At 40.3% G+C, this 12,387-nt stretch overlaps 1 protein-coding gene across 1 annotated transcript; it reads right to left on the reverse strand.

Moving 5' to 3' along the window:
- Positions 1–8,373: 8,373 nt before the first annotated feature.
- Positions 8,374–10,619, reverse strand: LOC146516805 (uncharacterized). The gene is made up of 6 exons (XM_085163460.1): positions 10,371–10,619; positions 9,436–9,578; positions 9,258–9,319; positions 9,031–9,144; positions 8,788–8,886; positions 8,374–8,696 (listed from the first exon to the last, which is right to left on the reverse strand). The coding sequence occupies exons 1-6, from the start codon at positions 10,473–10,475 to the stop codon at positions 8,569–8,571; spliced, it is 651 nt and encodes a 216-aa protein (XP_085019586.1). The 5' UTR covers positions 10,476–10,619; the 3' UTR covers positions 8,374–8,568.
- Positions 10,620–12,387: the final 1,768 nt, after the last annotated feature.

Consider the following 12,387-nt stretch of genomic DNA (forward strand, 5'->3'; position numbering starts at 1 on the left):
GAAGCTGAGGCCAGGAGAGAGGCTTCAAGAGGACCAGTGAGGAGCAGAGATCACCTCCAGCACAGCTGACAACCCACAGAGGGCTGTGCCACTTGATCAAGACTGGATTGTGGACAACAGTGAAATCCAAAAGAAAGACATTGGACGTTGAGGAAGACAAGTAGGGTGTAAGACTTGCTCTGCCCTCAATCTTCAGCAGAGTTGGAACGGGAAACTGAAGGATGAAGGGAGCGTGCTAAGCTCGAGTCGACAGCGCATAGAGGGATTTCAGCGATGGAATATTGGTTCTGTGAACAGCACAGACACCAGGAGACTGGGAATGACTGACAGTAGTTTCCGAAGGATGAATGACCACCTAATGTTGTGTCACTGTGACATGCATACTTTGGCACTCTGAAGAGGGTCTTTCCTGTGTTTCATTTGCATCATGAATACTTCTTCAAGCTGGCTGAAATTTTGAGCCATGGTCCAGCCATGACTCAACAGGAGGGAGAAGAGCATAACAGCCGTAAAACAAAATAACTGGATCCAATTTCCTTCTCAAAAAAGATTTTCTGCAGAGATGAAAGGACAGGAGTTGTAAATGCAGATGATCTGCCAGGTGGCTTTGTTCCCCAAACAGGAAGAATGCTTGAAGTGAGAAGATTTGGGGGCTGCTGATCAGGCCCAAAGCTTTGAAGATAGCCGGAAGCCGTATGGATAAACAACAAAACCAACTGGTGTGTTTGAATGCTCATTTCTACATACATTTAGACAAGGAAACATCTGGAAGAGGCACTTATGGAGCACTGCAGAACTCAGTCACACTGCATGGATATGTGTGATTTACACACCAGGAGGAGATGCACCACAAGGCTGAATAGCTTGGTTGATGTCTGGGCCTTGGTGACATATGATTTTGAAAAATGCTAATTCCTGTTTTTGACTGTTGACATTCATTGTGTACTTACAGGGTGTGAGATTCATGAGACGTAAGATAATTGCTAGCACATTTAGTACATTTATCAACTGTGAACTTGATAGGAGGTGAATAACCAGCGTTGGGGCTAACGCGTTATTAAGTAACGCGTTACAGTAACTATGTTATTATTGTGGTAACGAGAACAGTAACTAGTTATTATGCCGAAATCAGGAACGCGTTAATCGTTACTGGGATTTAGTTAGGCTCGTTATTCGTTACTTCGTGTGGTGGCTATCGCGGAGCTTCCACAGATTCAGTAACATTAGCAAGCAGTGGGGGCCAGCAGGTGGATGAGAGAAAGGGGAGGCAAGAGGAGAGACCTGAAGCGGCTGCCAGTCCGAGTGTCAGGTGAACTGAACTTCAGGTAAGAAGTTATGACCTGCAGTCTATCTGGGTCAGATATAAACCAAGTTTAGGTGGAGTTTATTTCCGTTATGCTGACTTTTCCGTACTGCGTACTAGCTGGCATGACGGAGTTTCTATACAGCTGGGTGGGTGCTATGATGTTACTGATGTTGAACTTTATTTTGTTCATAAGGTTAATTATTAGAGTTGCCAACCATCCCGTAAAAAACGGAATAATTCCGTATTCAGAGAAAATTACGCGTTTTGTATTGAGGTGAAAAGGAATGCAGTTTGTCCCGGACTTCAGCTAGAATGAAAAACTGGAGTTATTCTGCGTCTTTACGCTGTCAGCTGCCTCTTCTTCTCTCATTCTCTCCCCTCCCTCTCCCGTTTCTACTTCAATCATGAAACTGATCAATGATCAGCTGATCGGCTTTTCACTTGTCTGTTTATCACCCACTTTGCGCCAGAAAGAAGAAACCAGTGGATGTAGCGCTAAACAACAGCAGCATGTTTAAGCTTGATCAGCTGTTGTTAGAATTTATTTAATATTACTTTCTAGTATCAGCTGATGTTTGCTGGAGCCACAGCTGTAAAAGCTGCTGGTCATGATATCGGTTTGGTTATCTGGTGAGAGGGAAACATGAAGATGAAACCAGGAGATGTCCTTACTGAATCATCAGAGCTGAACAGGTGATGGAGAAACAGGTTTACCTTTTAGGTGACATGAATGAGTTAAAGGGAAGTTATGAACTGTTTATGAGAGACAAATAACACCAGGATGCTTTTCTAAGTAGCTGACAGCTGGTAACTGTGCAGGGGCGGGTCTAGCAAAGTGTTGCCAGGGGGCCAGGTAGGGCATTAACAGGGAAAGGGGGGAACAAAGAAGTACTTTTCTTTCTTATTCTCATTTAAAATGTCTGGCTTTTAAAGAAGAATTATCTGGATCTTAAAACAAATGATTGATAGATTGATAAATATATACCATCAAAACTGTGTACATCACTGTCACAACAGCATTTGTTTTCATTCAAAGGCTTTATGATTTTTCCTATAATGGCGGGCCAGTCTATAGTCAAAATGCCCGGGCCGATTTTTTGTCCCAGTCCAGCCCTATCGTTACTTACCCTGAACAGCGTTTCGTGGAGTGGAGCTAGCTGTGATAGCGTTAGCATTTGCTAACGTTAACACTGTGCGGTTGTGATGAGAACTTGGACCAGGGTCTGCTTCATCTCCAGTACACTGCTGCAATACTCTCTCAAACTGAGTTGAAGACGTACTATCTAAGCGGTTCGCAAGTTCTCTGAGTAACTCAGAAATGGACTTGTCTCCTGAAGCCATGTCCTTCACAAGAATTGATACACCTGTAACGTTATTCGCGCCCAGTGTTTTGCATTTGTCGGTGCCTTAACTTTATTTTGAGCTGCATACTGCCGCCAGCTGCATAGGAGACGCATTGCACCATTAAACCTCAATTGACACTTCATGTGCTATTACTTATGTCTGAGTAAAGGAGCAACCAATCACACAACTAGCTCCGCCCTGTCTCTCTTGATTGACAGACAAAGTCATTCTGCTGAAAAGTCGCATTATGAAATAAATAGACCATTGGGAAAAACGGGATTTTGAAATAAAGACCAGTGTTGGGACTAACGAGTTATTAAGTAACGCATTACAGTAACTACGTTATTATTGTGGTAACGAGCACGGTAACTAGTTATTATGCCAAAATCAGGAACGCGTTAGTCGTTACTGGGATTTAGATAGGGTCGTTACTCGTTACTTCGTGTGGTGGCTATCGCGGAGCTTCCACAGATTCAATAACATTAGCAAGTGTTGGAGGCCAGCAGGTGGAAGAGAAGGAAAAGAGACCCAAGGCGGCCGCCGGTCCAAGTGTGAACTGAACTTCAGGTAAGAAGTTATGACCTGCAGTCTATCTGGGTCAGATATAAACCAAGTTTAGGTGGAGTTTATTTTCGTTATTCTGACTTTTTCCGTACTGCGTACTAGCTAGCATGACGGAGTTTCTATACAGCTGGGTGGGTGCTATGATGTTAACGATGTTAAACTTTATTTTGTTCATAAGTTATTAGAGTTGCCAACCGTCCCGTCTGGTATTCAGAGAAAATATTACGCATTTCTTATTGAGGTGAAAAGGAACAGTTTGTCCCGTAATTCGGCTACATTGAAAAAGGCACAAAGCTGGAGTTATTCTGCGTCTGATTTATGATTTGATTTGATAAATCTGATTCCCTGATTTACGAATAAATTCTTTACAAATCCTACCATGTGAATTCATGGATTTTTTTTTCACATTCTGTCTCTCACAGTTGAAGTGTACCTCTGGTGCAAATTACTGACCTCTGTCATCATTTTAAGTGGGGGAACTTGCACAATCGGTGGCTGACTAAATACTTTTTTGCCCCACTGTATAAGATAACAAACATTTCATATTGAATTTTTTTTTTTTAAAGAAGTGATGAGAATATGACTTGATTTCCGTGGATTTCACGAGGCTGGATTAGATTCTCACAGCTTGTCACAGGAGCTGAGCGCCCAAGAGGGAGAAGGCTGAGAACAGCGACAGCAACATGAATAAACTCCATCATGGCTCATCTGCTGATGAGTTCAGACTTTGAAGTGTGTTCTCTAGTTATGAGGCTCAGCCCAGTTTAGGTGTCGTATTCGTCTGTTTTTGTGTCGTAATCTGAGGAAAGGAAGATGACAGAAAAACTGCATCAACCTAAGTAATGAAAAAATGCTGAAGTATTGTGCCAGCAATCCATAATGACACTATCCACCCCCCTTACACTATTTCCATTGAATTGAACTAAAATGTTTTTCAATGTAATTCAGTTTTTTTAATATAGTGCCAATTCACAGCAACAATTAACTAAAGGCACTTTATATTGAAAGGTAAAGACCCTTACTTCCAGCAGAAACACGCTCATCAGGTAATAGTCATGTGCTGCGAACAGTTAGGTGTGAGGGGGGAAAATCAAACAGCAGAGTGTGACAGGTCAAAGGCAAAGAGAAAGATCCAGATCCAAGAAGAACCACTACCTACCACTGCCTACTGAAGCATAATGGAGGGTTCAGGGTTATGTGATCCAGCCCTAACCATAAGCTTTATCCAAAAGACAAATTTTAAGACTAATCTTAAAAGTAGAGAGAGTGTCTGTCCCTCAAATCCAAACTGGGAACTGGTTCCACCGAAGAGGGGCCTGCTTTGCATTCTAGGAACTCTGGGAACCACAAGTAAGCATGCAGTCTGAAAGTGAAGTGCTCTCACAAGGAACTGTGAGGTCTTAAAGATATGAGGAGGCGGATTTTAAATTTGATTCTGAATTTAACAGAAAGCAAATAGCAAACCTTTGGTTTACCCCAAAGGTTTACTACAACCTTTGGGTTGTAGTAAACCTTTTTTACTAGGGGGTTTAGAGCAACTTGATAATACTAATTCACAAGCTAGAAGTAATAAACACATGAACTGGCTTTTCACCATCACTCTGAGACAGCGTGTTTCTAATTTCAGTGATAAGAATGTTACTGGAGACCAAGATAGCGTCATCCAGAGTGAGTATCTGGTTAGACACAATGTTTCTGAGATTTTCAGGACTGAGTGCAATCACCTGAGGTTTGTCTGAATTTAGAAGCAGAAAATTACAGTTAATCCAGGTTTTTATGTCTTTAAGACATGCCTGTACTTTAACTAGTTGGTTTTTATCATATGGCTTCATTAATAAATAAAGCTGGGTGTCATCTGTATAGCAATAAATGTATGTGTAGTGTTTTCTAATAATATTACCTAAGAGAAGCATGTATAATATAAAAAGCATTGCAACTGTGACTAGTTCTTGTGTGTGAAGAAGAAACCCCATTTACTTGCACATATGAGAATTTATCAGATACATATTATTCATACCAGTGACCCAACAAACATCCAACCACTGGGGTGAACAACCTCACCTGACTTATTTTGATATTTAGTGATAATAGTGATAAACTATGAGTCCCTCCCAATGGCCCTGCTTCTCACTCTATCACTAAGAGAGACCATCCGCCACCATCTAGAGGAAGCTCATTTCAGGTGCCAATTAGTCCTCCAAGTAAAAGTTTTTATATGCTGCTAAGTAGGGGTGCAACGATACTCGTATCGATATTTAACCGTTCGATACAGTGCTTTCGGTTCGGTACGCATAAGTATCGAACAATACAAAATTTTAAATTTATTTGATCAACTTTTCTTCTGACGATGCTGTCTGTGTTGAGCACTCAGTGGATCTGCGTTCGACTACTCCGCCTAGGCTGTACTGTTGAGCACAGATCCACTGAGCGCAGCGCAAGCCAGCAAGACAGAAGTTAAGCTCCTTGCAACATGGCAAATTGAACCTCCCGCACCCTGATTCAGATCTGGCCTTTGGAACTATTTTGGTTTTCATGTGACATATGACCCTGAAGGTAAGTGCGTCATGGACAAAAGTAAAATAGTATGTCGGATGTGCCACGCAATGCTCAATTACATTGGTGGGAACTACTGCGTTAGCGCAGTTTGCTCGTTAACGTGTTGACGGCGTCCAGCCCCACGCACGGGGCGATCCGCGGTAGCTCGTTAACTGAGATTTGCCGTGTTGTGGCGTTAACGTCATTTCAGATTAACGCTGACCGCACTAGTGGGAACAAAATGAATATGACTGCCCATTTACACCGACATCATCCTAGTGCAAAGACAAGTGGAAGCAGACAAAAACAACAAGCACGCATGCTACAAACTTTACCCGAGTCATTTAAACAGCCGTTACCGAACCATGAATTTTGTGTATCGTTGCACCCCTACTGCTTAGATATCATTATTAGCATTAGTGATACTCATCCAGTAATTAAACTGGACTTGACTTTTGTTCCAGTAAAGACATACAGTAAAAACATAAAAGTGATCGTTTGTCCAAATAAAGCAGAAGAAATCAGAAGCTACATTTATGAGGCTTTTTTGTTTGTTTGTTTTTACTTGTCATGCTATCAAGTATTTAAACATTTGTAGGTGTTTTTTCCATAGTTTCACACATAATTTTTAAGAAGTCATTCATTTAATTCAGTATTCAGATTTGTTTTGGCAAAAATACAAACCTCCAAAAGTTGATTCTGTTCATCTGGACGTAGTGTTTTGTGGGAGAAACGTTTCGTCACTCATCCAAGTGACTTCTTCAGTCTCAGCTGACTGCAGGTTTCCCCAAATCTTATAAACTTCGGTCATTATGCAAATGTACTGTTTATAAGATAAGTTTATAAGGACCACGGCCAATCAGAGAGGTCCCGCCTCTGACTATCTCTGATTGGTTTAGTCCACGATAGTGACATAATTTGTGTCTGTTGTTGACCACAATCAATCTTTATTTATAAAGCACTTTTCATACAAAAAATGTAGCACAAAGTGCTTTACATGGTTAAAAGCAGACCACCCCACCCCGCCCTCCAACTCACATAAACGATCATGAATACACACATCCCCCCCCCACACACACACACACACACACACACGCACACTTAAAGAGACGGGTACGCATGAGCCAAGTGAGGAAACACTATCACAGGGAGCCGTCTGCTCCGGGAGCCGGTCACAGACCGCAGCCTCCAGGCTGAGCACACAGCAGGAGGGAGGCAAAGAAGCCCCCCAGCCAGGCTGAGAGGACCCCCAGAGCCCCAGCAGCCACGGTTGATCACAGCCCCGGTGCAGAGAGCCCCCTCCGAGGAAACACTGGAGATATGACCCAATAGGATATATACAGGGTAAAAAGATAAAATAAATAAGAACGGGATACAATATAAATATAAATATAAATAGAGTAAGAAGATAAAAAATGAATAAGAATAAAATCAATAAATATTAGGTAAAACCTAAATTAATAAATAGAATAACAGGATAGAATAAATAAGCATAAAATAAATAAACGTTAGGTGAAAGCTAAATTAAAAAGGTGGGTCTTGAGCCTGTTCTTAAAAACATGTACGTTCTCTGCGGCCCTGAGCTCCTCCGGCAGGCTGTTCCACAGACGAGGACCATACCACTGAAAAGCTGCCTCTCCGTGAGTATGTGTCCTGACTTTGGGAACAGTCAAAAGGCCAGTACTAGAGGACCTCAGGGTCCGCGAGGTTTCATATGGTAAAAGCAGATCTGAGAGATAAGAAGGCCCAAGACCATTAAGACATATAAATTAAGACCAATAAAAGAACTTTAAAATCGATCCTGAAGCAAACGGGGAGCCAATGCAGTGATTCTAAAACCGGTGTAATGTGGGCCCGCCCTTGGGTCTTCGTCAGCACACGAGCTGCAGAGTTTTGTAAAAGTTGTAAGGGTGAAATATTCTTTTTTGGGGAGACCAGAGAGCAGGGCATTACAGTAATCAATGTGACTGGTAATAAAAGCATGCATCAGCATCTCCGTGTTGGCCCGAGAGAGAATAGGGCGGACTCTGGCTATATTTTTTAGATGATAAAATCTGATTTTGGTTACATGTTTAATATGTGGGATAAAACCAAGCTAAGAGTCAAAAATAACACCCAGGTTTTTCACTTGTAGCGAAGGGCATAGTGAAAATGCCTGTAATTTAGACAAGAGTTTCTCTCTCTGAGCCTGAGGACCGATGATTAAAACTTCAGTTTTGTCCTGGTTAAGCTGTAAAAAGTTTTCTGCCATCCAAGATCTTATATCTAAAATACAGTTTAATACATTTCTCCATATATGCTCATTAATACACGTCAGGCAGAAAAATTGTCTTGCTTTCTAATTAAAGCCTTTGATTTTAAAACCACTTACTGTGGACTGCAATATTGTATTCTGAATTTACTAAGAGGTACATTGATGTTACAGACTTCCTACAGATCCTTTTTAATCCAAGTGTCAAGTGACATGGTTTTCAAGGTTTTGTTCATCATAGCAAACCTTAGGTTTCATATGATGAACTGTCAGCAACTAAAAGAGAGACCAAAAATAAAAACAAGCAAAAATAAATAAATAAAATCAAAATAACATGTGAACAGGGAAAGAAAAGGAAAACCAAAAAAATAATGAACTATTAAAACACAAAATTTCATAATTTCCTCACTTTTAATGGTTGTTTTAACATAGTTTGTTTTCTGCTTTGTGTTCTAACACGTATAAGTTTGTCTAAATATGTTTTACAGATGTGAAATAATGTGAATTAAAGTAAAAACAAAATCTCTCCGATTTAAAGGAACATTTAGCAGAGATTAAAAGTACTAAACTACCAGTTCACAAACACATCAAAAAGAACATCCAGGACTCTCGCAACTCGATGTGCCATCTTGTTTTCTAATAAGCTGTTGAGGGCACTGAGCCCCTCTGAGGGCGGGAGGTTGTCAGGGCAGATTTCTGTGTATGCAAAGAATACAAATTAAAAAACAAACAGCTTTTATGACATAATAGTGACACAGTATGTTGAGAAATGTGCTGAAACTCTCACCGTTGTTTGGGTCCATCATAATGGGTGATGACATCCGGAGACATTCTGCTTGTTTCTTTAACGTCTCCACAATGTCAGGAGAGACACTCGTTTTCCTGCCTGGAAATAAAGAGCAAAAAGGGGGGGGGGGGGGAGAGGTAACTAAAAGTTTTTCTACAGATTTTCATGCTTCAAAAAACAATAGTAAGAAGAAAGAAAGAGTTCTGGATTCACACATGGTATAGTGGGATGTGTGTTTCTTACTGAATAGAAGAAGGCTGGTAAAAGTATCTTTCCCAGAGATGACTTCTTCATAAGCAAGCAGACAGTCAGAGCAGCCAGTTGGCAGGTAGACCTCCTTTAGGTAAAAAGGCTCCTCTGTATAAAACAAACAAAAAAACAAACAGTGTCTTGAGATTGGAAATCACAAGAAACTACGTGATTGCAGGTTTCCTCTGCATGTAAAACCTCTGTGGCCATTCTTTACTCACTGATTAACATTGTGCTGTTTTCAAAGACTACATTATACGTCATGCTCGAACAGTCACCATGTCTGTGAGGAAGAAAATAAAAGCATCAGAGCTTCAGAGATATCAAAATAAACATAGAAAATAAATATGTATAAATGACTTCAGCTATTGTGTTAAAATTGCTTAAGGGAGCATTTACATTCTCTGAGTCTGCAGGATATTGAGGACGTTACTGTTGGCAGTTGTAGTAACATTCAACCAGACGCTGGTCAGCAGGAAGGCCAGGGAACGGCTTCCCGGGAGGTCAGAGCTTCCCCCAACATATATCCATTTTCCCAATATCTGGAGCACACAGGCACAAGTTGAATTAAGTATGTTTAAAATACAAAACCCTATATTTTATTCAGAACAAAACATAAAAAACCCCAAATCAAATGTTTAAATTGATTGGGTATAAAAAGAGCATCTTAGGCAGAGTTTGAGTGACACAAAGATGGAACTGTGGAACAATTTCAGACTAAAGGTCTGCCTGCAGTCCAGAGCTTTCACCAGTTGGAAACATTTTGATGTCTACAAACTGTTGTTAAATGAACGGGGGATGCTGCAGAGTGGTAAACAGGAGCTCGTCCCAACTTTTTTGAGATGTGTTTCTGCCAGAAAATTTGAAATGAGCTAATATGTTTCTTTAAATAGGACATTTATTCACTTTAAACATTTTATGTGTTTTCTGTGTTGTATTGTGAATAACATCCCAGCAGTCACATCACAAAAGGTGGGGTAAACCCTGGAAAGGTGACCAGTTTGTCGCAGGGCTAACATAGAGAGACAACCGTTTATACCCACATGTACACCTACAGCCAATTTACAATCAGCACTTAATGTAGCATGCATGTCTTTGGACTGTGGGAGGAAGCCGGAGTACTTCGAAAGCGCCCATGTAAACACGTTGAGAACATGCAAACTCCACACAGACCAACCAGCCAGGTGCTGGATGCAATCCCAGGACTTCACTACCCCTAAATTTCAATATGAAGTCTTTAATTGTATTGTAATTCTGACAATGGATTGTTTTTTTTCTAAATTTTCTCCCTCCAAGAGCCAATATCAGGACAAGTTTGCTCCAAAGCAACTTACCTCATCCGTGTTGACAGTTATTGGGTTTATCAGAGTGTCACAGCTGCTCACAGGAGCTGAGCGTCCCACCGAGAGCAGGCTCAGCAACAGAACAACACACTTCATCTTTTAAATGTCTCCTTTCTGCTTTTCAAGATTTCCTCCTTCTTCTTCTTCTGTTACTGCCTCCCTGTTTGCCTCCAAGCTCTATTTTGACTTCACAGCCTCACAGATTTCTCTGGATGCAGGATTTATTCACTTGTGCTGTGAACCTTTGCAGCAAAGGCAAACAGCAGGGGATGATCGAAGGAAGACTTTGACCTCTTTGAGGAATATCGATCCAATCACATGCAACAGGGAGCATTGTGTGGGCTGTAATAAAGTGCATTTGATGTTTTCTGTATTCACTGAGATAATCTTCCCCGATTAGTCACTGATACTCATGGATACATGAGATCACAAGTTTATCCTTTTATGTTAGTAAAATTAGGACTATTGCAAGTGTTACTCAGGTATCTAGAACACCCTCTATTTGCATTTAACTGACTCTAAGGTAACTGAAAACAGGCAAGTTTATTGTTGTCAGAACTCATACGGTAGTCATCTGTAATTGGACCCATAACAAATGACAATGATCCTTCATCCAAATACAGACTCTATAAAAGCACAAACCTTTAGCAGTTTGCCGGTCTGGAGCATTCAGGACAAAAACACCAAAGAGGAAAGACATCAGCAATGATCTTAGAGATGCAACTGTTGATGCACATCGATCTAGGAAGGGTTATTCATTTCCAAACAATTTTAAGTATTCTACAAAAAACAAGATTATTCACAAAAAAGCAGTGGATATCCTGGCAAATTCAGTTAAGGGTTAGAGAAAATACAAAAAACCCAAGAGCTACAGGCATACCAAATGTTAAAGTTCATATGGGTATAATTAGAAAATGGACAAACAAGTATGGCTTGTTTGAAATGGTTATCAGCAGAAAGCTTTTGTCTTACGTTTGCAACAAACCAGAAGACTTCAGAGACAATGTGAGACAAGATCAAAGTAGAGAGGTTTGCAACCCAACACTTTAAAACTTTTAAAAGTAAATTCAGAAAAAAATGTCACATTTTGAAGAGTCGTTTTAAGATGTGAAAACACAATGTTTTCATTTCAATATTTTAACTCCTGGACACAAGATGCTTCCAACTTAACTGACAAGCCCAGTCTTAAATTGATATATAATGAGGGGATTTTAATATTTGAAGGCTTTCGGGTGTAAAACTCTGTACATATATTATTCTACACCACATCTCAAGGGTTGGTGTCCTTGATCTAACACAGCAGATTTAAATGGCTAAATGACCTCCTCAACATGTCTTGAAGTTCCTCAGAGGCCTAGTAATGAACTAATCATTTGATTCAGGTGTGTTGACCCAGGACACCGGCCCTTGAGGCCTGGAATTAGCACCTGTTCTACACGAACTCAATGATTGAAGTTAAAGAGGGTCCATTGTGATTTCTATTTTGTCATGTACTTTTCCAATGGTTGATCCTCACATTAAAGTTTCCTTTTTTAAATAAAGTCTGTGTGCATAGGATACACATCAACTTCAAAATCCTCAGCTTAAGACATTTTTTTCTCCTTGTAGCTTCTTTATGAGCAGAGAAAAACCAACCCACCTGACCTCCGTCTTTTATGATGCAGTCAGTCAGAAGAAAGATGTCTAAAGGCCCAAGTCTGGATTCAGGTGATGGATGAACTGAGGGGCTACTCCAAAGATCATTGTTACATAAATAAGGATTACTGTTAGACTGAATCATGCAAAGGTTTTTTGTTGGTTGTTTTTTTTTTTTTTTTTTTTTTTAAAGAGTCCAGGAATAAAAATATAGAAAAGTGTGTATCAAGTTCTCTTGTAATCTGAAAAGAACCATTCATATTTTCTACTTTATCAATTTGTGAACTAAAGATGCATAATGGGGAGACGATAAAATTAAAAATGATAAACATTATTAGGCTCTGGAGAAATGAAAACGGAAGACAAGTATTTA

This window comes from Neolamprologus multifasciatus, chromosome 6, assembly GCF_963576455.1.
Source record: "Neolamprologus multifasciatus chromosome 6, fNeoMul1.2, whole genome shotgun sequence".
NCBI lineage: Eukaryota > Metazoa > Chordata > Actinopteri > Cichliformes > Cichlidae > Neolamprologus > Neolamprologus multifasciatus.

Coding starts and splice junctions, on each gene's coding strand:
- LOC146516805 (XM_085163460.1), bottom strand. CDS start 10,475: ATGAAGTGTGTTGTTCTGTTGCTGAGCCTGCTCTCGGTGGGACGCTCA. Junction 9,320..9,435: donor ATCCTGCAGACTCAGAGAAT/GTAAATGCTCCC, acceptor TCTTCCTCACAG/ACATGGTGACTGTTCGAGCA. Junction 8,887..9,030: donor TACCAGCCTTCTTCTATTCA/GTAAGAAACACA, acceptor CTTTATTTCCAG/GCAGGAAAACGAGTGTCTCT.